Source organism: Prosopis cineraria, unplaced genomic scaffold (assembly GCF_029017545.1).
Source record: "Prosopis cineraria cultivar Desert tree isolate PC_DT_omini unplaced genomic scaffold, ASM2901754v1 PC6, whole genome shotgun sequence".
In the NCBI taxonomy this organism is placed as follows: domain Eukaryota; kingdom Viridiplantae; phylum Streptophyta; class Magnoliopsida; order Fabales; family Fabaceae; genus Prosopis; species Prosopis cineraria.
In genome coordinates this window covers 13,929,056-13,955,927 of record NW_026555337.1, presented here as the reverse complement: position 1 = coordinate 13,955,927, position 26,872 = coordinate 13,929,056, and the positions used below count along the sequence as shown (strand labels likewise).

At 32.3% G+C, this 26,872-nt stretch overlaps 3 protein-coding genes across 4 annotated transcripts; 2 read left to right on the top strand and 1 right to left on the bottom strand.

The window, feature by feature from the left end:
* Positions 1 to 1,334: 1,334 nt before the first annotated feature.
* Positions 1,335 to 6,492, bottom strand: LOC129312507 (pentatricopeptide repeat-containing protein At1g71420). Its single transcript, XM_054955151.1, has 2 exons — positions 3,221 to 6,492; positions 1,335 to 1,964 (listed from the first exon to the last, which is right to left on the bottom strand). The coding sequence occupies exon 1, from the start codon at positions 5,914 to 5,916 to the stop codon at positions 3,640 to 3,642; it is 2,277 nt and encodes a 758-aa protein (XP_054811126.1). The 5' UTR covers positions 5,917 to 6,492; the 3' UTR covers positions 1,335 to 1,964; positions 3,221 to 3,639.
* Positions 6,493 to 8,720: 2,228 nt separating this feature from the next.
* LOC129313746 (succinate dehydrogenase assembly factor 1, mitochondrial) lies at positions 8,721 to 11,809 on the top strand. 2 transcript variants are annotated; one of them, XM_054957111.1, is made up of 2 exons: positions 8,721 to 8,892; positions 11,069 to 11,809. In XM_054957111.1, the coding sequence occupies exon 2, from the start codon at positions 11,084 to 11,086 to the stop codon at positions 11,378 to 11,380; it is 297 nt and encodes a 98-aa protein (XP_054813086.1). In that variant the 5' UTR covers positions 8,721 to 8,892; positions 11,069 to 11,083; the 3' UTR covers positions 11,381 to 11,809. The 2 variants fall into 2 exon arrangements, with proteins under 2 accessions (XP_054813086.1, XP_054813085.1); XM_054957110.1 differs by having other exon boundaries at positions 11,033 to 11,809.
* Positions 11,810 to 16,687: 4,878 nt separating this feature from the next.
* Positions 16,688 to 26,538, top strand: LOC129314242 (uncharacterized). The gene is made up of 13 exons (XM_054957609.1): positions 16,688 to 16,856; positions 17,023 to 17,107; positions 17,220 to 17,290; positions 18,970 to 19,084; positions 19,194 to 19,273; positions 20,060 to 20,144; positions 20,222 to 20,302; positions 21,904 to 21,998; positions 22,155 to 22,205; positions 23,037 to 23,117; positions 24,238 to 24,310; positions 24,408 to 24,485; positions 26,167 to 26,538. The coding sequence occupies exons 1-13, from the start codon at positions 16,744 to 16,746 to the stop codon at positions 26,203 to 26,205; spliced, it is 1,047 nt and encodes a 348-aa protein (XP_054813584.1). The 5' UTR covers positions 16,688 to 16,743; the 3' UTR covers positions 26,206 to 26,538.
* Positions 26,539 to 26,872: the final 334 nt, after the last annotated feature.

Below are 26,872 nucleotides of genomic sequence, written 5' to 3'. Positions count from 1 at the left end.
ATTAAAGTTGGAAAAATGACAGTTAGGTCCTAGAGGAATGATCCTAGAGGAATGAATTAATGATAGTTAAATCCTCAATAAGTTTTTTTTTTTAAAAAAAAGAAGTTGAAAATACCGATCCAAATTATTACAGACTCAAAAGTTTTAATTACAAATAAGTATTTAAATATCGAATGTAATTTTTAGATTATAGCAAAAATTTATATTTGTAACTATTTGAATTGATATTTATAATTCATTCTATAGAAAATTTCATTAAAAACTTAACTGTCATTAATTTATTTTTGTGGGACCTAACTATCATTCTCCCATTAAAGTTTATAGTAATTTGTTTTTGGAATAAGTAAATTTTTATTATATAATTATTTAATGATGAAATACTATGGTGGAAAACATTTTTTGGTTAGGTCATATACTAGAAATATAGAGGAGCTCAGAAGATAATTGAATTTTATTATACTCAAATTCGAATTAATATAAAATGATTATATTTTATATTCATTTAATATTTTAATAATCAAGACCTCATGTAATCTAATTATATAATGATGCAAAAACAAGATAAAAATATTTTGATTTATTTTATATAATTTAAAAATATGGATATAATTAAAATCCAACTTTAAAGAAAATTAGATCTCATAATATTTTATATTAATGTTAGGACCACATTCCATGCTTATCAAGATGATGATGGTGATGAGTATGAGGTGCTGATTTCAAATTTAGATCATTCAAATTAAATTTAAATTAAGCATATTTGATTTATTATGATTATTATTATGATTATTATTATTATTATTATTATATTTTTAATATCATATTATTTTAATAGTTACAGGGTGTAAATAAAATTTTTTTTTAACTGTGAAATTTTTTATAAAAAATTAAAGTTATTATTTAAAAATTACAAATTTAAAATTATAAATCTAGACCATTTAAATCAATTTATAAACAAATCTTGCTTATCATTTATGATAAGCCCCCAAATGCCCTATGTAAACCCTACCAATTTCTCTTTGATGAACAAAAATACGATGCACGGACTTCTTTTTCGGGCACTTATTTTGCATTAAACAATCAAAATAATAAAAGCAGGAGTAAATTTTAATAGATGCAATTCACCCCAAAAATAATAATAATAATAATAATAGGCGCCATCTTTTATATTTATTTTTGACCAGGAATGAGGAAATCTTTCAGATTAGGACATCAGGTTCAATCGTGATTGATTACTCAATTTAATTAAATCAAGATTACAAAAATCATTAACAGTAAATTAATAAACAAATAAATAAATAAATAAAATTGAATATGGGTCGGCGACACGGAGATTGAGCAAGCGACTAAAAACAAATGCTAAAAAGAAAAAGAAAACAAATGTTTCACAGTTCACATAGTAAAAACAAATGCTTTAATGAGTTTGAACAACACAAATTCTGTTAACTTCAAAATCGCTACTTTTTGCAACAGATTGCAGCATCAGTCATCGATTTAACTAGTGCTCATAGTCACATATGACGTGGAACTCTAAAAAATGTTCATTTGACTTTCCCTTCATTACATAAGTAGCATTTCATCTTCTCATCTTCACTTACTCCAATTTTCTCAAGCTCTTTGCCATAATGGCAAGGCCTACTCTTTTCAAGTATTATGAGACCCTTTTCAGCAATAAGCAATAGATTGCTTGTGGAAAGAATTATCATCTCTCATGACCCCAACTAATTCCATAATTCCTGTTCGAGGTCCCCCATGTTTCATCGCACTCCACATTAGCAGCTGAGTTTGAGGTATCATTGCCTTCATTTATTGCACGTTCAAAAGACTCATTTAGGTCATCGTTTAATCATATTCTTAGCAAGTCTCCCCATATTCTCCTATTGCTCTATCTGTGCTAACTAGTTCTTGTAATTTGTCGTAACGTTGTACGTGTGTACTCCTCCACTTTTTTGCACTTGGTTTTTCTGCAGAATAAGAAATCATAAGCAAATTGCCACAAGATTCCTAATCTAAATCAGAATACACCTAAATCTGAAGAAGTAACAAAAATCACAAATGCTACTGGGACAATTATTTTTCTCTGCCAAACGAAACAACACCAGAAGCCACTTGTTTCTCAAAACATTGAAATACACATTTAATAAATTCAAATCAGCAGCCATGAATACAAATATGAGGTGCCACATAGAGTTATCTATAGTTCATAATAAAAGACGAGGCAAAAGATTAGTTTCTGTGCTTCTTAATATCAAAAACCATACAAGTACTTATTTTACTTATCAATAGTCCCCTCACATGTGAAAAGTTTAACTTATTGGATATATGGGCACTGGTGTTGCTGGTATATAACTTCAAGTAGAATAAAGCTGCGACTATAGCATACATCTAAGATTCTAGGTAAACATTTCAGACATAATTCTGATATCTTCTAACAACTACACTTTCCAATCAACCAACGCAGTCAGCATTTTCACCAGGTTTTTCTAAAACAAATAGGAAGCCTCTGGTGAGAAGACGAAAAGCAGAAAAGAAATTTGAATGGAAGTGACATGTGCCATAATCCATGCCTATAATTTAACCTCCAGAAGAGCAAAAATAGATGCTTCTATCAAACATAAATTAATAAAAGCCCTGAACGGAAATTTGATCTGATCAACAACAAGGTACTTTGATATTTCTCAGCATAACCCATCAAGCCTTTGAGTATGATTAACGTGATTAGAGAAATTTGTGTTTACATCTACAGGACCATCACCACATGCAACTAAGAAATTATATTTCAACTACACTTTCCATCAACCATGGTAAATGCTAAATTTTCTTCCAACCATCTGCTTTCTTCTAAGCACGGCAAGCTTTTTTCAAAGCTACCAGAACTAATTCTTTCAAACAATTAAATGTGAGAGTTATCTACTAACAACTAAACCATTTCTAAAACCATTCATAAACTGAGTCATTACAAGATCACGATACCAATACATCTTTTTCCCGTCTCTAGTTACCTTCTTGATGAAATAAGTAACGTTATCTACCCCTACCCTCTCTCTCTCTCTCTATATATATATGTATATATATTTTGGCTTTACCATATGTAACTTGAATCTGACAATAAATCAACATACACAATTTGGATATCTAGAATCACAAACAAAAGCAATTTTTGAGTATAGATTGATTAAAGCATAGGACAAAAGGAGGGAAAGTGATAAGATGAACTCACAGTAGCAGGTACCATTGACAAGGACAGTGAGCCGTTTCTGTCGAAGTCAGTGGCTTCTGCAAATCAAGCAATAGTGATGTTGATGAGCATGAGCATGAAGGAGAAGAAGGAATGATAGGAGCAATGAATGCCATAAAACACGCAGGGTGATAAAATAGGGTGAGGATAGTTCTGGAAGGATGGTTTTCTCCCCAAAATCTCTCCAATTTTGAAAAGAAAATTTAGAGGTAAAAATACATGGGGCCCGCACCCTTTTTTCTCCCCTACTTTTCCTTCCCTCCTGTTTTCTCTTGCAATCCAAACAGGAGAATATTTCTCTCCTTCCCCATTTTCCCCTCTACTTCTCTCCTCCCCTTAGTTTTCCCCTCATCCAAACATGGTGGTAGTGTACTGAATACGGGGCATTACATGTTAATATGTCACCAATAATCATTACAAGAGCATCGAGCATCTTTAAAATGGTGGAAGCGGTTTGAGTCTCTCACAATAATCTCCTTTTGAAATGTATCTGACACTAATTTCATGAAGTCATGGCAATCCACGCAAATACGGATGTTCTTGATAATTTTTATAACATTACCACCATAAGGTAAACTGCCTTCATTCATTATGGCAAACACCAATGCCATCTTCTCACTATGATGGAACAATTGCTCCTCTTTGTTCTCCTCTTCTGTGTCATACAAGGCAAAACTTGTCTCTGGTACATAACCCTTCTCCTTTAACTGTCTAATCAATATCTCAAGTTGGTTGAGTATGAATTCCCTCTGTGGATGGCGTTGGCCTCCTGAGGCAAACTCATGGACCTTCTTCCCAATTTCAATCCAGCTTAATCCAGGTTCTTTTCTCACCCTAGAGCCTCTCATTTGCTTCCTGATCAAGATAGCTTCATTATAACTACCAGTGGAAGAATATATGTTTGACATTTGCACATACCCCAATGAATTTTTAGGATCTAACTCTGTAAGTTTATCAACTGCTAATTTGGCCATGTGGGCGTCACCATGCTTTCTGCAAGATCCAAGTAATGCACTCCAGATTACAGAATCAGGTTTGATTGGCATTTTGTGTATCAAATCATTAGCCTCAACCATCCGACCAGCCCGTCCAAAAAGGTCAACCATGCAGGCATAGTGATCAATTTGGGGACCATATCCATAATTTTTAGGCATGGAATTAAAAATTTTCACTCCTTCTTCAACAAGACCAGCATGGCTGCAAGCTGAGAGGAGAGCAACAAAAGTTGCAGAATCTGGACTGACACTCATTTGCTGAAAGAGCTGCAGCGCTTCTCTAGCTTTCCCATGTAAGGAATAAGATTTGAGCATTGAATTCCAGGAAACCAAATCGCGGCAATCCATCTCATCAAATACTTGTTCAGAGAATGCTAAGGAGCCACACCTTGCATAAGCATGGATCAAGGCATTTGAAATTACAGTGTCTCCTTGAAACCCTTTCTTAATTACTTGTGAGTGAACTGCTGCAGCATGTTGCTCTGTGACAAAGGCTGCACAAGCCTTTAAGACAATTGAGAATGCATGCCAATCCACTACAAAGTCATTCCGATGCATTTGGCAGAAGAGAAAAAAAGCCTGCTCAGGATCTCGTTCTGCAAACACTGTGATAATGGCAGTCCATAAGACAGTATCTCGATGAGAACTTGTTTCAGAGAAGAGCCTATAACAGTCAGAATTGGACCCTCCAAGATTAGCATAATATTTGAGCAATGTAGTTCTCACTTCAACTTCTGAAATAAGCCCACTTTTTATAGCGAGACAATGTAATTGGAAACAGCTCCAGAGATGTCTGTCAGTATCATCAGTATTACTGCATTCAGACAGGGAAGAGAGCACACTAAGTAGAGTGGCACGATCAAACCCAATACCATGTCGATACATTTGTGTAAACAAGCGAATGGCCCGGTCCCCAAGTCCACGAGATTGAAATCCTGCAATCATTGAATTCCAAGAAATAAGATTTCGGAACTCCATTGATTTAAAAATGGCCCAGCCCTCATCTGTTCTATCATCAAAAGCTCCACTGTATCCAGAACACTTGCAATACATGGTAATAAGAGAATTCGCAACAAATACATTGGCATCCAAACAAATTTTCAATGCAACTGCATGTACCTGCCTGCCACAGTTGACGTCAAGCTCCTCACAAGCACTAAGCAAACTTGCAAAAGCAAATTCATTAGGGCGGCAGTGCTCCATCAAGCAGGTGAAGAGAGTGAAACATTCTCTCACACGGCCAGATTGAGCGTATCCCGAAATAAGGGCAGTCCAAGAGACAGCATTTCTATGGGGCATTTGATCAAACAGGTAGTGGGCATCAGCCATCTGGCCACACTTGCAGTACATATTTATAATATGATTAGTCACAAAAAGGTCAGATTTGATAGAGGGGTCTTTCTCAAGTAAGTAATGGTGCAGAGCCGTGCCTCCATGGAGGTACTTATGGCGAGCACAAGCATGGAACAAAGTGGCATAGGTTTGACGAGATAAAGACGAGCCAATGGGTATGTTATAGGTGTAAAAATGTGAGAGCGCTTCATGAAGGCTACCCTGTATGGAAAGAGAATGTATTTGCTCATAAATATTTTTGGCTTCGGGTTGTAAAATTGAAGTAGAAAGATAAAGAAAGTGACAATTTCTGGGGAAGACATGACACCCAAGCTTGATCGAACGCAGCATCAATGCGGTGCAGTTGCTCGAGCCAGCTTAACAGCGAAGTACACATTCCACATAAAGTGACAATTTCTCATTCGCTAATTGGGTAGGATCTATTAATATGGAATGTGACTTCATTGACCTACAAGCTTCATCGTTCCTACTGTAATGTAGATTTCTTTTCTTTTTTTTGGCCTTTTGGGAAGACTTTTTTTGTTTTGGGGGGGGGGGGTAAAGAAAGGAGCAGCTAACTAGCTGCTGGAGCAAACATAGTCTCGGTCAAGGAGAGTACGAATCCCAGTTGAGTCCCTGAAGCACTGAAGGCGATGCCATTGGTCAAAAGCTTTCCGAGCAAAGAAGTCTGCCACTCAATTAACTTCACAATATACGTGAGAGATAGATGCCTGGGTTTCTAGTCCTCATGAGTAAATTGGAGAACCAGAAATCTTCGCCTTTGTCGTTGTGCTTCGGTTTCTCAGCCTCGTTGCGATCTTTTCTGCGCAATCTCCGACCTCTCTGTATCTCTCGCTGTGCCCGCTATCTCTCTGTTCCTCGACTGCGATCTTCTCTTCGGCCACGAGGATTCTCTCTCTCAACGGGGGAAAATAGAAAAAAGATTGAGCTTGTTATTCTATGGATCATTTTCCATCCTCTATAAGAAAAAAAAAATTGTTTACTATTGTGATTTCAAAAAAATATTTCGAAAGAAAAAATTAGATATTATTTTAAAAAATAGAAAAAATAAAATATTCTTCGGATGTTTTAAGATTATTGTCTTTAAAGAATAGACAAGAATGTAAAAATTATTTTTTTTTATTTTTTATTCTCAAAATATATTTTATAAGATTTCAGTTCTCATTATTGTTAAATTTAAGTTGGATATTTATTTATCTAGCTATCTATCTATTTTTTCAAATTTTACAAGTATATTTTATATTCTTAATTTTTAGTGGATGAAATTTAATTTAAATAAAATCAAACTGGTCAATTAAATTTATTATCACATTTTTAAATAAAATAAAACTGGTCAATTAAATTAATCATTATCACATTTTTTACTAACGCTTTGGTAGTTGCCCTTCTTGAATTTTTTGATAGGCACCTCCTCTTGGTTGAATGACAAGTTTGCTTCTTCTTCTTTTTTCCCTTTTTGGTAAGAGAATGATATTTTTTTAATATTTAAAAATATTTGGTTTAGCATTTCTCATATATTTTTATTTGTCCACAATGATAAGTTTCTTAGTCTACCACATCCTCGAGTGGTTTTATTTTTTTCATATTAAATATACATAATTTAATAATTTATTTTTTTTCATTAACATTTAATGAAGGATAAAACAAAAAATTTATAATAAAAATTTAATGATATAATATAATTTATAAATAGAATAAAATATTATTTTTTACTTTATAAATAAGATCAAATGAAGTAAGTTATATCAATTTGTCTTAAATAAAAAATAAATTATTAAATAATATTACTTGCTTTATTTATTTAAAAATATAAGATATTTTTTTGATAGGATATTAAAAATATGGGAGAAAAGATAAAAATTAAAACTCTTTGAGAATGATGAAGTCTGATTCACTTCCTCTCATACCTATTATAAATATATATTTTTAAATAAATTTTTTATTCCTAATAATAATGACAAATTATAATTAAAAATTAATTATATGAATATGATACTCTCTATATTTAAAAATATAAGGTATTTTTTATTAAATCTCACCCCCTAATAAAGTACTTACTTTCAACTAACTTTATTTTTCATATTTATTTTTATTAAATACCTTATTATAAATATAAAGTCATTATCAATAGGTACATTTTTTTAAAAAAAAGAAAATAATTACACTTTAAAAGATTAAAAATGTCTTATATTTTTTAATATTTAATTTTTTAAAAAATAATTTATATTTTTTAATGAAGGGAGTATTTCTTTACTTATATCCACAATTATAAAATTATATATTTTCATAGATCTATGCTTTTTTGCCAAGGATTTATGCTTACTTTATAAATAATTAATTAGATGCTCCATTAAATATAATTATTGTTCACCAAGATTTATTCATTTCTAAAATTTTTAATTCAATAACTTATAAAATTCAACTAACCCTTAATAAATAGAAAAAGATATATTTTTCCATCTAAATATCATATTCTCCCAAAAAAAAATCTGAATTTGATATGTTATAAAAGTTCTTATTAAAATTAAATTTTAAATTCTATACCATTTATTTTTATAATCAACATCTAAGAATGGTTATATTTTTAAATATACATATATTTAAAATTTTAAGAGGATTCAAACAAAATTTTATTTTGGGAAGAAAAAGGGAAAGTATATTTAAAATCTTAATTATAAAATTAGTTACAGAAATGATAAAAATTAAAACACTTTTGAGAATAGCAAAGTTTGATTTACTAATTAATTCAACAACTAATAACTAATTAATTTTTTCTTTTTAAATACAAATTTTAAAATTTCATCAACTCATCCGTAATAAATTTTAAAAAATATATTCCTCTATCTAAATATCATGTTCTCACAAACTCTCATTATATTTCTCATTCATTTGTTAATTTACACATATTATTAGTGAAAATATTTTTGGATGCTCTATCTTTTTTATCATATAAATTTAATATAAAAAATAATATCTTAAGTATGGTAAAATTAGATGTTAGTAAATATTATTAATATTAATATTAATATTAATAATTAAAAAAATTATATATATATATATATATATGTATTTTGGGGCTTAGTATTTAAACAACAAACGAAATGTTACTGGACGCAATTTATGATCGTAAATCCTGCCCGGTCGACTTCTCTCTTGTCAAAACGAGTTCGACGGCAGTCCTCCATGGGCTAATCTCTCAGATAGATCTCCATCCCCACATATCTCCACGTTACTCTATGGCGGTGGCGGTTGATCTGTTGTTGCGAAGGATGAGATGGTGTTAATGTGTAGCCGTGAACATTGCTGGTTAGTATCCCTCTAATTCTTCTGGCTCTGTGTCGTGGCTATTTTTCTTTCCTGGATTTGTTGTTTCTGAATGTTAATTCTGGATGTAATGATTTTTTTTTTGGGAAATGGAATTGTTACTTTCTTTAATTCTCATTTTTAGAACTGTAATTGCTGCTTCAAACAAGATCGAAATGAGAAGAAGACATGGAAAAGGATTGAGGGCATTGCTGGTGGTTGAATTTTTTTAATTTTATTTTACCATTAATGCTTTCAACGGACATCTTTAACGCAAAAGCAAGGGGTGGGTTGCTTGGACGTGATTTAGAGGGAGAACGCTGTTTCAATCTCGTTATCACTATTTTGCTGTTTTCCTGCTAGTAAACATAATCTATTTGATTCATGCATGATTACAATTGACAATCCTTCCTAAGTCTCTGCAGCTTGAGATAATTATTGTAGAATTGCATAAGATTTTGAATTTTGCTTTTGAGCTTCAAAAGCTGAAATATTTGAGAAATTGCGGAGAGGGAGGGAATGTCTATTATATGTTTGAGAAGAGACCATAAGCAGGAGGTGTACACTCTTTTTTTTTCTTTTGAGGATGTTGTTGGAGTTTGGACTGTTAAAAGGGTCCTTGGTTGGTATATGAGAGGTGGTTATTACCCTCTATCTGCGAATTTGTTTATCTTTTTGTATGTAATTTCGAGCTTGAAATTGTTTGACACTATTCCATGTCGTCTATTTTGAGATTGTGCATTAATATCACAAGCCTGTACTTTCTTTTCCTTGTTCGGTTTGGGGTTGATGCTGTTGAAGGGTGAAGAAGAAATTGGTTTCTTATCTTATTGTTGTCTTGGTTGTTCTCCTTCTTCTTTGTCTGTTTTGGTTTGGTTATTTGAAGACATGTATTGGCTTGAAGAAAAATGTCGGCTTCCATTGTTTCTTGTTCTCATCTTGGTTTGATCAAAGCATGCTGGAGATTAATTTGGCTTCATTTCCTTTTGTTGCATGAGCATGTTGTCCATGCATTTACTCCACATTTATGTTTTTGCGTCCTGGATTGCTGTAGTTTCTCTTTGGTTTGCATTGCCTGTTGTTTTAGACTGGGTTTGGCAGAATGGTTCCAAGGCCTTTTGCTTTGTCAGTTCAAGCTTAGGAAATTGTTATTTGCTTGGTTCTTGAAGGACAAAATATACGATTTATTTTTTTAGGAGCTTATTTTTATTGAAAAAGATCAGTATTTGTTTATTAGTTTGCTCTTCGAGTTCCTTCATCAATGTGTATTTATGTCTTGATTCTAGGAGCTTGAATATGATTTATTATATCATGACGAAAGCTGATTATCTTAGACATCTGATCATGAGTCTTTTCCATGTTGTTAGCTATGAAACTCTGATATTGGCTCAGGACAGGGTGACATTGACATGTGAAAATCCAAAAAATAATAATAATAATAATAATAATAATAATAATAATAATAATAATAATAATAATAAAACAACTTGACACAACATGTAAAAATGGCATTATCTTGTATTCTTTTCATCTTATGGTATTACTTTATAGAACTTTTTATTATGCTAGAGGGTGCAAATCTATGGAATTAAAATTATTCATGCACAATAATAGAAAAAGAATTAGGAAAGAACTTCAAGTGAAGTTTTTGATATTTCATTGTGCTTGATTATTTTGGTTGTTCTCTCTTCCTTGGAGTCTTTTTTATCTTGGCCATGTTTACTGAGTCCAAGCCGCTGCGTTTGGTGTTTGTCTGTGTTATTAAAAATTATATTTTTGACATGTCTGTGTGTCAAACATGTGTTGGCAGTGTCCTCTGGTGATTTCAACATCCAAATGTGATGTACCCAAAAATTCCATTCCCTTCATTGGTGGCTATTATAACATAAGTTAGTATATGAGTACAAGTTAATTCCTAGACTGTTTCTTGTTTCTAGGGTTGGGCAAAACACTCACACCTTATGTAATGGAATTTTTATGGGTATTGTAAGAGTTCAGGTTCAATCATGTGCAGTTTGATGTCCATCCCGCCTTTGCCCACATTGTAGTGTGATGTACTTAATGCATGTATCCGTGTCGTGGCTTCTCAGCTTTGTGATATAATTTTTTACTAAGTTTGAGTATGTTTTTCTTATTTTCCCAGACGTACTGTGAAAAGCTGCATTATATCCCTTGCTAGAATTAGCTAGGTGCAATGGGAGCCTCAAGAGGTCCAAAGCTTTCTGGAATGCAGAAGCAAGTACTTAGTCTGTACAGAGGGTTTCTACGAGCAGCCCGTTCCAAGCCTGAAGAAGAAAGACGCAAGATAGAATCAGTGGTATCAGAAGAATTCAGACGCAATTGCAAGCAGGTAGATCGCAAAAATTTTCTCTACATTGAATATTTGCTTCGCCGTGGCAAGAAACAGCTTGATCAGCTTAGGGACCCTGGTACCACTGGATTATCTTCCTTACAAGTTAATTTGCCTAATATCAATAAGCCTGACCCTTAAACTAAATGCATTCTTGTCTTAACTTTAAAAGCTGATACTGTAATTTAACTTAAAAAAAGAAAAAGATTATTGTGAGGACCAATGATAGTTGGGGGAATAGAAGAGAACTGATTCTCCTAAAGCAATGTGAAGGATTTGAACCTTACAAATGGGGGAAAATCACATTGGAAGAGTTGCTTACAATTATATTTGATAATGCTCAAATCTGACGTAGCAATACTAGATTTTTGATGAATGTGTAAAAAAATATTGGAAGAATAATCATCGGTTGGGTTAGGTAGAAGGGATTTGATACCTCTTAAGCATGGTTTTGAGTTCAAATCTGGGCTTATGTAAGTAACTGAAAAGAATCATGCTGATGCTCATGATGAATACATGAGAACATGTCTTAGCATAATAATATTATGATATATGCAGCTGTTTAACTTAGTCTCTTTGTTGCACTTTTGTCATTGGTGTGGTAAATTTTGTTGATATATTCAATCATATATTATCTTGTCACTTCAAATGTCTATGGTTCAAATTAAATTTTAAACAGCTCACTGAAGTCATTTTTTGTCAGTGGCATCACATGGTGTATATACCGATTAATTTTGTTTTACACTGGAGATTTAAATCAGAACCCACGTGCTTTTCATTCCCTAGCTGGGAAAGTTTTGTTTTGGGTAAAATTCCTTACCGGGAAAGTTGGAAAGGTAGACATTGCAGTATCTACAAATACATAATTCTTCTAAATGAATAAGAGTTGTCAAAAAGTTCATTAACTCTAAATCTAATATGTATTTTTTAGAAGCAGGACCCACCTTAACTGGAAGGTAAACAGGTCTCAATTTTTATGGTCTAATTGTTTGATTGGCAGTCAAACCGGTAAATAAAAAATCATATTAAATGCATGTAGTATATATATAGTATATCTAGTTGTTAATAAAATAATATAACATAACCATAAATCAATAACATCATAAATTATAATTTTATAACTTGCTTAATATAGATGAATTTTAATTAAATTTTATAAATATGCTTAATAAGTATATGCATTTGTACGTGTAACTATCAACGTTTTATTAAGAAAATGGTTACAAAAAATATTATATATGTTTGTGAAGGGTTTAAAAATAAAGTTAGCTTTTAGAGTTTATTTTTTGAATTTTCTGATCTAACCCACCTCAATCATGAATAAAATTTTTTGTTCCAAATCAAGTTGTTAGCGTGTTTAGTTGACAATGCTGTTTGGTTATTAAATCAATGCTTTCAACTTTTGACGTATGAACCATCCTCAATTAGATTAGATTGTGCCTGAATCTAATTTAATAGGAACAAGTATTAGATAGTTGGATTAAAAAAAATTGTGTCATCATCAATTGCTTTCCCTTATTCACAATGCCCAGTTTATTAAGGTATTTTTAGACTCATATATGTCTACATTTCTCAATGACATTTGATTTTTCAAAAAAACTAAAATAGCAAATGAGCGTGCAATGCTACAATGCAATCATCAATTCGATCCGACGGATACATGAAACCAAAATAATCGAATGGAGGACATGCATAGCCCGAAGTGGACCAAATAAGCCATGAAAGCCGAACAAGTTAACGAGAGAGGATTGAAAAAAAAAAAAAAAAGTTAACGAGAGAGGATTAAAAAAAAAAAACTGTTTCGAGTTTATTGACCAGTCAAAGGAAAGCAGAATGACATGACAACTAAGTCTCAAGAAACAAATTAATTTAACGTAACTCTCACTCAATTTCAGAATATCAATAAAGTTTTATGCTCTCTTTTTTTTTTTTTTTGACAGAAGCAATTGACTTAAATGTCTTTAAGCTAAATATATAATTAAAATTTAAAAAATAAATTATAAATTTATCAGTTTAAAGTTACAAAAAATAAAAACTAAACTTGCAAATCTCTAAAAATAGTAGAATAATTACTTTGTTACCTTTAAACTTTAAACATTAACATTTATGTGCCTTCTAAAAATTCAAAAAATAAATTACAAATTTATCAATTCAAAAGTCGCAATATTAGAAATTAAAATTGCAAATCTCTAGACTTTGAAGCTATTAGAACAATGACTTTGTTGATTTTCAACTTTGAATATTAATGTACGTGTTTCTTCTTGAAATTTGCAAAGCAAGTTGTAAATTTATTAGCTTAAAGTTACAAAATTGAGAGCTGAATTAGCAAATTGCATTCCTTGTTAAAATTAAAAAATGAATTGCAAATTCACCATACAAAAATGTAAAATTGGGATGTAAAGTTGTATATCCATGTATTTATTAAAATAATGTCACTCAAAGAGTAAAGGCTTACTTGGTATTTTAAAATTACTTGAGACTAAGATTGAATAAATTAGTCCCATTAGGACTTAGTTGTCATTCTCCCTTAAAGAAATGCATTTTTTTATCTATATATATATATATATATATATATCCTTATATTAAAAACAATTATATTTAAAATACTATCAGATATTAAAAATCGGTGCGTCTTCCAGCAATAATTCAAATATTGATTCACTCAGGCCCGTTAGTAGTAAAAGGAATGCTTTCCATCCACCATATGTCAAAACGTGTATTGCCAATTTTATCTTGAATTATTGAATTATAAATATTTAAATATCATTTTTCTTGAAAATATTATCCTTTTATTTTTCATGATTTTGAAAACGAAATTTATGCATTTTAATTAGGGTATTTTTGTCATAAGACCAATTTGACTCGTTTCTTTCCTTCTCTCTCTCTGTTTTTTTTTTAAAAAAAAATTGCTTCGCACCAAGCTTCCAGTTAAAAAAAAAAATATGTTTTCTTCACCGCCACCAAATAAATTTTCTTGTAACAAAAAAAAAAATCCATCAAAAAATCACCTTTTAACAAAAGCATCGCCCCTTCTCATTCTCTCTTTTAATTTTCCTGAAATATTGGCCTCATCCTACGCCTCCTGTCAAACATGAGAGAAGGTGAATCCTCTAACAAGGTATTTAGAGCCTGTTTGGGTAGAATTAATTAACCCTGCAAACTTGGCTTCAAACAAAATCAAGGTTGGCAATGAGCAGATCCATATTGTTCCTTTTTCTTTTTCTTTTTTTTTTTAGTAACAGGTCCATATTGTTTCTTTCCTAGCCATGGCTCTGGAATTAAGCGTGATTTCAACCAAAAAAAAAAAATAGTTTTAAAGTTTTTAATTTTGATTTTAAAAATTGTGTTATTTGGTAACCACCTAGCAAAACGTAGTTTGAGTTTTCAAACTATGGTTTCAACCTCTCAATGTTTTTCCAAACAAGTTCTTTATCAGTAACAAACCTAGAAAAATAAATTAATGGAAGTACAATTTATACTTAAAATAAATATCAATATTTTAAAAAATAATTTGAAATATCTATTAAATTATATTGAGGGAATAATTTAGTAGAATTAAATACTAAAAAACAATGTATAAAACATACAATTATAATAAGATAAAAGACTCTCTTTATATAAATAACTTTTTCTATCTATTAGAATATTTTGTAATGTTCATTAAATAAAATCTACATAACTCTTTTATATAATAGAGAATTTTTTTATACTCATTATTACTCTTTCATTCTAAAACTATTGTTATTTGAAGTTATAGTATATAGATAAAATTTTTAATGGGATAAATGAAATTTTGTAAGAGAACAAGTGAAATGCTGGGGGCAATTGAAATTTTTGAAGGGGACAATTAAAATTATTTGGATCACCTTACTTTATTTTTTTTTTTGGGATAGTGGGGGCAATTGCCTGCTCTATGGTACATGTGGATATGTCCTTGGATCCTATATTTGCAAGTTTTTTGCATGCTTCTTTCATTAGCTTTGATCACTATGTATTATATAAGCATATAATTTATACTCCTTGCAAAAACTATTCATAGTTTCTTGTCGTTCACAATGCTAGCTTCAAATGATTCATACTCGTAAATGCACCTGTTCACTTTAAAAAATATTATAAGGTATATAAATTTTATAACTTTACACTTCCTACTCTTAATATCTACACATTCTAAATTAAACAAAAAATATGTAGGCTAAAAAATTTATTAAATATATAATATTTTAATAATTAAAATAAAATATAAAGAATATATTTATACAAAAGATCATCACATGTTCAATATAATTTTTCTAAAAAAGAAAACTGATGATCGATCTACTTATATTTTATTACAATTTTAGTGACAATGCAATTATTTTTTAATTATTTAAATTATTATTTTTTAAAAAAATATTAATTTTTAAATTAAATTACCTCACACTCCTAACTCCTGATCTTAGCTACGATGTTGCTTCATTGGGTTTTCCTAATTACCTAAAAAGAAGAGAAAGGGCTTCGAACGTCGAAGTGAAATTGGGGAGGAAGAGGCCATCAGTCCTTTCCAACAACAAGTTGTTAAAAAACAAACAAACAAAGGAATTACACTTTTATGAATGGTGGAATCAAGTACGAAGGCTTATGTATTGAATGATTTCAACTATGTTAGTCACGAACTTCAAAAAAAGTCAAACAAATGTTGTCTCGTGATTTAACTTCTATTCTTATTTACAAAGAGAAGTTCGAACTAACGCATGATGACTCAAAATAGATAGAGTCTGAATTTCTTAACCATATTAACTCTTAGATTTAATCTTTAAAGTGATGATAATAGAGATTGTGTGCTTGGCAAAGCTATTCTTATTTAGGAATTGACTTGAATTTAAATTAGTTGGACTTGTTAGCTTTCATATGCCAGATTATTTGCTCCCAAAAATAAAGAATTTTAAATTTTATTTCTTTTTTGATTGATGCTTGATGGGCTTATCAGGAGGATAGCTCCTACCTAAACAACCTAGGCTTGTCATGTTGGAGGATTTTCAATTACATTAAGCCTTCTCATCAAGATAAGGATTCAAAAGAAAAACATTTTATAATTATAAAAATTTAACTAAAAAGTGTTTCAAAATGTCACTTTCAACATGCTCTGATGAATTATGTTTATAAAATAGTCATTTATCTTCTATAGCCTTTAGTATTATGTACAATAATCTTTTCTTTAATTCCCATCACCCCTTAACATTTGTTAAACCTTATGTATTGTAATTTCTTCTTTTTAATTAATTACTCTTAAAAGAAAAACTAAAAGGCATTTCAAAACTATGAGGATGATTTTGAAATAAAAATAAACTATAGGGATTAAATTTAAAATTATTGTGAAGTATAAGGACTAAATATTAACTTTCTCTAAAAAAAGATATCAACGCAAACTTTTCAAGTTTTATAAGTATGAAAGTGGCTGGAGTGCACTGTGCAACATTCATTTGGTGATTGACACGAAAATAGTGCAGGAATTTTGAAAGAGTGCGATGGATTCTTCTAATCTGACTTCACTTCCTGAAGATGGCGCTGAGGATCCTGCGCAAGCGAAAGATCAATCCGTCTCTGCTTTTGCCTCTAAACCCCATCGCCCACCGTCTCAGTAAATTTCTTCACACTATCTCCAAGCTTTTCCTTTTTGAGTTCGTAACGATCTTGCGACGTCTGTTGCGTTGTGTGCATGTTTTGATTTTTATTTTTGGGTCGTTGGGTTTGAATCCTTGCACCTTTTTCTCATCTCATTTTGGCGATCATGTTGATTCTTGTAGGAGTTCATCCGAAAAATACTCACCCGTTGATTGGTCGGTGTATTTCGACAAAGAAGATGATATTAAAATTCCGGACTCAAATGATGTTAGTCTTAAAAAAAAAAAAAAAAAGCTTTTCCTCCCCTGTTTTAACTTTGTTACTTACGCCCATTCAGATAAATATTCTTCTGACAATTTTTTTTCCTCAAACAATTCAGATGTTTCATGTATACATGGCAGGATCTGAGGGGCCGGTTGTATTCTGTTTACACGGTGGTGGTTATTCTGGGTATGCTTAGCCATTGCTGAACAATCTATTATTCATCTTTTTTTTTTTTATTTTTTGGCCTTGTATTTCATGAAGCGTGATTGATCATGGGAATTAGATTGGTGTCACTTTCTTTAAGATTCTCACTTTTGATGAGTGGGTATGCTGTTCTCTTAAATCATGCATTTATTTATTCATGTTTGATGTTAAGGTGAAGTATAGGGTTCTCAAGTTATGTGCTGGTCCAGCGCGTGAAGGATAAAGGGAGAATAAGAAATTTAGTAGTTTATATTATTTGAATCAGGAAGATGTCACAGTATAAGGGATCCATGGTTACATTTCCACTGCTAGAATCCCATATGATCTAGAGAACGAGAAAAGGATAGAAACCAATTTGAAGCGATAAAGTGTTGACTGCCTCCCATGAAATCCTTTCAGTGTCGATAGATGTGCTTCCTTGGGGGAACTTTACCTTGTTGTGCCCCTTTATAAGGTTGTCAACTGGATTACACTCCAAAATCCTGGTTTCATACAAGAGATTTAGGGTGTACATACATTAAGAGCTGACGGTATGTTTCTTTGACCTCATCATTTCCATTCCTAGTTAAACTTGTAGGGTCCCATGGTAGTTAACTTTATATTCTTCATCTGGAGCTTTTTTTAACTTTAAGATTTCAGATTTCATCAGTGCAATCATTTGTGAGCTGTGACAATTATATTGTCTACATATACAATAAGAACAAATATTTTACCTTCCCATATTTTTAACATCAAAGCAAGGTGGCAATGGCATACCAAATAGACCTCTTTGTCCAATTCGCCATTTAAAACCTATTCATGAATCATGAAACCTAACTATTGCCAGGGCCAACTAAGAATTTAAGATTAGGGGCAAGGGTTAATTAATTTTATAGAATCACAATCAAACTTAGTCATAGGAGGAAAGATAAATCAACCCCATAAGTTAGGGTATAACTTTTTGCTGCCAATTTGGCCTACCTATTTACATTTCCATCAGCATTGTACTTCACATTAAAGATTCATTTGTACCCGGCAATCTTCTTATCATTTGGTAAGCCATGATGTCTCAAGTGCCATTCCGGAATTCATTGTCTCATTCATTGCATTTCTCTCTCATGCTGAGGAGCTTCAAAAATATTTTGAGGTACCTTAAACATTTGATACCTTCACCACAAATGCTTGATGAGTTAAGAAGTTATACCTGGACTTAGTCAAAAGGAGAGGAAATGCTTTGCGCATGGGTTGCACCAGTCATGGCTTTGCGAGTATTTGGAACCTTTAGCCTAACAATGGAGAGACTTTTTAGAAATTAATTATTTGGAACGGGAATTGCCAATTGAAATTTCTTATGTGATCTCAAACATTTTAATCTTTATGCTTTCTTTGAAGATCATGATGACCTGGTGTTGTACTTAATTCCTGAAATTGAGTACTCTTTCTATTTTATTAATATGATCATCATCATCATCATGTATGATATATAAGGACATGTGTGAGTAAGTTCTAGTGAAAAATTATCTATATATATATATATATGCACATATACCATTGTTACACTTCTTTAATTGCATGATTCATCACAGCCATGCATACAAGTATGTAGATAGTCAGATATAAAGTTTGATTTATTTCTGTTGAGTTTGCAGTCTGATGGAGGTCATCACCTAATTCCATTACAGGCTTTCATTTGCTTTATCGGCAAGTAAAATTAAGGAGAAGGCCAGGGTTGTTGCCATGGACTTGAGAGGTCATGGAAAGTCATTGACAGATAATGATCTTGACTTATCTATTGAGGTATAAGAGATTAAACAAATCAAGACCGGCCAATGTGTTTGATGTTCAGCTGATGGTTCGAATCCTGCTCAAGTCCTTATGGATTATTGTCTGCACTTTTCTTTTTCAGACTCTATGCAATGATGTATTGGCTGTTGTGAAGGTGCTATACGGAGACTCTCCTCCTGCAATTGTTCTTGTTGGCCACAGGTGGGTTATTTTAAAATTATCTTGCCTTGTTGTAGTCTTTTTGAGAGTTTTTGTTCAAGTAGGGGTGTGGGAATGATGGATTATAGGAAAGATTTATTTGATGTTTTAGTAATTTTTATATCAGGCTTTCTTTGCTTATTTCCTATTTTATGCTTTCTTTTACTTGCAATTTAAGTTATGTTTTTCTTTAACTTTTATTTCAAGATAGGGTTTATTTTAGTTAGGTTTAAGTAATTAATATGCTATTTGCGCTCCATAAATAACCCTGGGTTATTTTTACTGTCGATGAATTATTATTGACAAGTATTTTATCTTTAGTTCTCTCTGTCCTTTCTCTTTTGCTCCCTTTTCCTCTCTACTTCTCCCTCCTTATTCTTTTTCTCCCTTTACTTCCCTTGCCCTTTATCTTTTTCTTTCTCTCCCCCTCTTTCTCCCTTGTCCCATATAAAACTCTTCTATTTAATATTTCCATTTCCATTATGCTTTATCCTGGATGCAGCTAATTATTGTATGCTGTTTTTATTTTTTTTTAAATCATTGAAAGACTTTATTTGACCTAGTTTGGTGTGATTGGTTAACTTTATTTGCCTTCTTTTAGGGGTTTTGATTTCAGTTTACATATGCTCATACAGATATTCATCTTCTTTATTGTCTCTTGATTTTCTAGAGGAACTCTTGTGCTTCTTTTTTAGTATTTCTCTTCTCTCTTCATTTCATCAATTTATTCCTATAAAACATATTGGTGAAGCTAACTTGCTTGGCTCATTTTTTTTTCCTGGTTCGAAGTATGGGAGGTTCGGTTGCTGTGCATGTTGCTGCTAGGAAATCACTATCTAGCTTGGCTGGATTGGTTGTTGTGGATGTTGTAGAGGTTGGCTTCTACAGATGACTTTCTTACTGCTTAATGCTTACACGAGGCACTGAAATGTTGATGTAATAAAATTTCAGGGAACAGCAATGGCTTCACTGATTCATATGCAGAAAATCTTATCAAACAGGATGCAGCATTTTCCAAGCATTGAAAAAGCTGTAAGTTCTGGATCTTTAGTTTCTTCCTATTTGTTTCCCATTCTATTTGTTATCTGGTTGAGACATCTGTTTCTCTTTTGAACCTAGTTTGTTATCTTGACCTTTCTTGTCATTGGTTGTGCTTCATAATTTTTTATATTATCATCTTTAAATATTTAGTGTCTTTTTAATGTATTACGCATCTTGAAGAATATGGGTCCTACTTTAGTAACTCCTTGAAAAAGGTATTATAATTTTCAAAGAAAAGAATTTTACTTGCCATTTTGACAAAAATAAAAGAATAACAAAATTCTTTATATCTTAATGTTACATGCTGAGGTGCACAGTCTGCACTTAAATTGAGAGAACGTAATTAGCAGCTTCAAGGTAGATGTGAAGAGGTATTATAAATATAGAGAAGTCTTGTAGGTTAAAGAAATAGTTGCCAGTGCTCTCAAAGTAATAGGGGTAGAGGGGTCCATTGCTTTTCTCTCAAGGTTCTGTATAGTTTCTAGAAATGAGCTTTATGGAAAGGAATGGAAAATGATAGAGAGGAACTGTATGGTCTTTAATAATGTTTGATATGGCATAAAAAAGAACAGGCATTTCATTTTTCCCCTATGTTTGGTTTGATCAAAATAGTGCAGTAATAACAGAGAAATTTGAGTGAACGATCATTACTTCTCTGGTCCTATGTATAAGGCAAAGAGAGAATGTTTGTTTTGGTCTTATTTATGAGGCACGTCAATGACTATTATGTTCATATTTACCATTTTGCCCCTATTAAATATAGGGAAGTTTATTAAATGCTAGAGTTTTTTATTTTAAAATAGATATATTTAAAGGAGTAAAATTGAAAACTTGTTTTATACGGATTTGAAATCAAGACTTTGTTCTTGAGTACAAATAGCCCCCTCCACTCAGATCAGCACTTGTTGGTTAAAATAATCATTTTTAATTACGAATAATGATAAAATAGTTTTAATTTACAAGCAGGAAATTTATAAAATGAGCCTTGGTCTGTTTGAAACTTTGAGTGCTGGTTAACCTTCAATAGATGATGAGACGAATATCAATGGGAAGCTGAGTTCTGTCTTCACAAGTTCAAAGTGTTCTTTAACTGTGCAGAAATTACCAAAATGAAAAAAAAAAAAATTAAAGTCTTGGAGCGGTTTTCTTCCCCCACCCCTTTTTTAAAATTTATGTTAGTGTCTCTTCTTGCCTTTTGGCTAATGGTCAAGCTAATTTGATAGGATCCATTTATTTTCTTGCCTAACAAAACAGAGAAGCTGCCTTATAAACAAATTCCTATCTCAGAAGATTCAGTATTCTTCTCAGTTAAAAATCTCTTTTGATATATTATAAAATCCTTGAATACCATTACCTTGGTAACTGGGCAATAGGGGGGGATTGCATGTGAAATGATTGTGCCTTAAATTGATTTAATCTGCCATGGCCTGGCCATTAAGTGCGAGTGCTTACCTTAAAGAATATGATTGCATGTTAGCGGGAATTTTGGAGAGCGAAGGCAATGAATACATGCCAAGGTTGAAAGTATGCTTGAGTATAATTTAATTTGCACTTGTAAATTTTTTATGTGAGTTGGAATTTGATTGGTGCAGATTGAATGGAGTGTCAGATGTAGCTCCTTGAGAAATATTGATTCTGCTCGTGTATCAATCCCTACCACATTAAAGTATGATGATTCTAAGAAATGGTTGGTACTCATGCTGCCCTTCAGACATACTATTTAGAACTTGAGCGGAAGTTTTAGAAATCTAATTTTTGTTTCATTATTCAGTTTACATTTTAAAAGACTTTAGCCGAATTTTCCTTTTGATGGGTAGTGTCAAATCTTAGTTTTGTGTTGCAGTTATGTTTATCGAACACAGCTAGAGGAGACTGAACAATACTGGAAAGGCTGGTATGTATAGCCTCATTTGCTGTTAACTGACTCTTATTGAAAAAAAACATTTTAAATGAAAAATATTGAATGGGGCCAATCCCTAGGTCCATTTCACAAAGTCTTACTTTTTTATTATTATTTACAGAGTATATCACCATGCATATTTCTTGTAATGATAGGATTATTGGTTTTGTTTAGGATCAGATTTTTCTTTATCTATGCGTGTATAGTTGACCCATATATTTTTTCAAAGCATTGTACTCTGTTTTTTCCTGGTGACAAGAATGATTTTGGTTTTGGAAATGCTCAAAATCAATTGCTTCCTTGACACAGTATGGGGAAAATTTTTCAAATGACACTGAGAAAGAGGCTACAAAGTGTATTTAGTGCATTCTCCGGTCCCTTTGCTATGGCAATTGTAATATTAAGTTCAGTGTCAGTTTCACTTGGAAAAATAGGGCTAGAACTTGTGCTTGCCTTTTTTTCAGTTTTAGGCTCAGAGTTATAGGCTCGCGTTGGTTCAAGAGTTGGAGATTTTCTTGGGCATGCCTTGAATGAAAATAACTTCCATGTATCTTTTATTGCAGATTTTTTTTTTTTGGAGCTAGAATGGGCCGAGCCATTATCAGTCTTTGCTGATATTGCATGGATGACCTATTCTAATTATACTTATATAGATTCCTTTTTTTTTTTTTTAATCTGGCACATCACAATGACAATAGACATCTTTATCATACAAATATGCTATTGAATTTAGAAAGGAATTTCTCATAATTTTTTTACAAAGTGGATTTTCTAGTATTTTCTACCTTTAAGCTTAAATTTAAGGGTTTAATTTTCATTTAACAGGTATGAAGGCCTTTCAGATACATTTTTGTCATGTCCTGTTGCTAAGCTGCTGCTGTTAGCTGGAACAGACAGATTGGACAGGTGCCCTTATTTTTAATTTGTTTAAGCTTTTGGGGCTTGCTTAGAAGCATATTATCTAATGTTTTTGATGAAATTGTTTATTTTAGTTTGTTGATTTCTATGGTTGGAATGAAATTTGACAATCTTTTCGCTTACATCACTCCCTTCCCCAAATTATTGATGCTATTGAAACTGTATGTGTTTCAAGTGGCAGAGTTGAATAATTTTCAAGAAAAAAAAAAATGCTACTTATCATAGTGCAGTTTTTGGGAGGTTATTTTTGGGTGTCTTTAATTAATAGTGTTGTTTTGATATAAAAATATTCCGTATCTGCAAAGAGTAATGTTCCCATTATTAGATTCAAGAAGATGAACATAATGAGTGATGCCAGAAATTATCATTCATCTATCTACTGGCTACCATGAACTAGTACAGAAGATGTGTCCTACATTTTAATTTCTCCTTTTCTTTTCCATTTTATTTTCTCGATTTGTCCGTGTCTATCTCAATTCCTGTTTTATTTTAGAAGTATGTGAGGAAGCATTTGTACGGAGAATCCTTAATTCATAATGGAATGTATGGTCTAATTATTTTTCTTGTTCTTGAAGTAGAAATTATTGGTCACTCCTTGCATCATTCTTTCAGTCTTTTTATAAACCTGCATGCCTCGGCAAAGCATGCACCTGAAACTGGATGGTGAGAATTGTTCTTTTCAGATTGCAAGGACTGTGTTTGTATAATTAATAGAATTTAATAAGATTTTATATAAAAAATTAAAAGTGGTGAGTGTATGCATGTAGAACCATATTTCAGTTTAATCTTGGTAATGTGAACAGGATTCTCATGACAGTATTCAACTCAAAATAAAGAGAGGGGAGGGTAGAAGTGAGACATGTTAGAGACTTCTAGCCTCTAACTAACAACCACAGCCTACTACACTAATTACTAATTACACAATATTTACATAAATTAATACCTTAACAGTATCTAAGCAGATCTAGGAAAGTGAAGTCTTTCAATGTTTGGTCTTTAGGGCTGTATTTTGTCACATATAGTTTCTCCTATTATTTATGTCACTTTAGGTAGTGCCAAATGGAATTCATTAGTATTCTGCTATTTGATTGGCACTTTGTTTTGGCAGGTCTCTAACAATTGGTCAAATGCAAGGGAAGTTTCAGATGGTGGTTGTCAGACATACTGGACATGCTATACAGGTTCTTACGGGTCATGTCTCTTGCAGCATTTATTATATTTTTTTCTCAATCTCTTTGACTTGATATCTAACGGTGTCTGGCCTGATCCTCTATTTAGGAAGATGTACCTGATGAGTTTGCAAATTTGATAATCAACTTTATTTCTCGCAACCGAATAGGTTCTCGTGGAATTGAGGTAATTATTTCTGTTATTTTTTGTGTTATGTATGACCTTCTTGGAAAAGTTTCTATTTTGTAGATCCCCAAAGAGGGTTTTGGCCACATATAGGATTGTTAATGCTTGCTAGTTTTCTTGCTTTTTTTAACATTTATTTAATTTTTTTGTTTGAGTTTTTCCACTCAAGATGGATTACTTTAACCTTCCATTACAGTCACTTGGACAGTAGGCCCCCCCCCCCCCCCAAAATCCAATTCTGATGAAAGGTAGTAATCATCCGAATGCAGAGAAATAAACTTACTCAACTTCAATCTCATTGGAAGTATTACATTTATGAGGCTCAGTCCCTTGACCTAGTTTCATCTGAGATAAAAGCTTCTGTTGCGCTTGAGAAAGCAAAGGCGGCATTTTCATTTGTCTTTTCTCTAACAGCTTGATCTGCTGCTCTGTGCAGCCCTGTAGACTTCTGATTTTTGAAACATTGGAATCATGAGGGGAATGAAGAATTAGTTATATGATATGTGGCTCTTGAGTAAATGATCCAGAGTTAGGCAAACTTCATCCAATGCATTAAATGGCTAATTAATGACAGATGAAGATTTGGAAAAATAATACCAGAGTGCCAATGAACCAATATATGTGCTTGGGGTTAGTTGTTGCCCAATGTTCCCAATAGGCTCTTTAGTTTCTCAATCTTCTCATTGTCGAAATCAACACTGATGTAGGTTTTTTCAATCAATTGCTAGAATTTGCAGTTGTCATGAGTTTCGTTGAGCCTTTTCTCTTGATATCTGTGGGTCCCTGTGGCACTTCCAACATTTCTCCTTAGTGTATTGAGGTTTCTTATAGTGGGTGCACCACAAAGGGTGCAGGTAAATTTGCCCCTTGACCTAATCAAGATGTTGCATAACATGTTTATGCTCCAAAGCTAAACTCTATTGTTTGGGCTTCAATCATCACACTCCTTCCTTCCTCAGCCATTATGATAGCAACTGTCTAATTTAAGGATCCTCCTCAGCGAGTATTTGAATTTTTACTGCATCAAATTCAATGTTCAATCCTATGAGACAATTTGGTATTGGGCTCATAAGTTTTTGCTGCATCTTGTGCCTTGGAATAGATTTGTTGAACGTTTTAAATTTCCTTAGCCAACAATAGAGGCGTGCATTTGTGGGTCTCTCATGAAGAGCCCTATGAGACCAACGAAGGGACCAATGTTGTGAGTACAAATCTAAAGAAAGAGTTTATCCTAAAAGGGTAGCCCGTTGGGTAAGAGAGCCTCTTAAATTTATAAACCTTATTTCATTTGTGAGGTTTCCCAATGCGGGAATCATATTCGAATTCTTATATATTGAAACAAGGCAAATTACATAGTATTTATAGATGCAAGAGATGAGCATACATAATGAAAATGACTGGCATGCACGTGGGAAAATAATGAAGACTTCATTATTTCTTTTGCTTCTTGGTGTTTCATTATTTTGTTAACCCCAAAAATAAGCTTTGCTACAAGTACGAGAATGGGAAAGGAATCTGAGGGTGGAGTTTTGAATTATACCATATGTTCCTGGCTTGGTATTTTTACCTTATTAATATTATACAAACGATTTACATCACTTGAACAGCTCTATGAGGTGAACATGGAACTTAATACTTATTAGGGTTTAACCTTTTTTTATTTGTTCTTATACTTATGCAGATACCTGGCCTCGTCAAGCCTGCCTTTTCAAAACCATGACTCAGGTTTTGAAATAAAGCAAATAACGGTTGCAACTGCTGGGTGGTGATGGATGTGTTCCTTAGCATTTCTTCATGTCGTTGGTTACCTTCAGTATTTAATAATTTGTATGTTGTATTGTACATTTATATATATATATATATATAGATAGATAGAGAGAGAGAGATTACTATTATCAAATGTGATGGCCCACAGAGAGAAGGCAAAAAAAAAAAAAGTTTGATGCGAGTTTAGCCCCTCTGCTAGATTAGCTTGCATAGCGGCATCTTTATGGCTTTTCTCTCTCCTGTAAAACTATACCTTTTAGATTAAATTTTGATGGGTTAGACTTAATATTCTAATTTGCTTTTCGGACTTTTAAAATAAATAAGTAAATTGAAACGGTTATTCACATGAGCCTTCAAAGAGAAGAGGAAAGATATGGAGGCGAAAGAAGTCATTGTATTGTATGTTTCTTAACTTGTTTGGATGGATAGTGAAAATCATGAGTGGTGAAATTGGATCTTATATAGAGTGTGTTTGGCCTTACAATTTAGAATGAAAATTTTCAAGTTTTGAAACAAAATTACTCGTTACTTGGGACAATATACACGGATGGTATGAAATATGATGTCCCATTTGGCTGATTTGAATGTAAATAGAGATTGGAATGGAATGGAGATTCCCA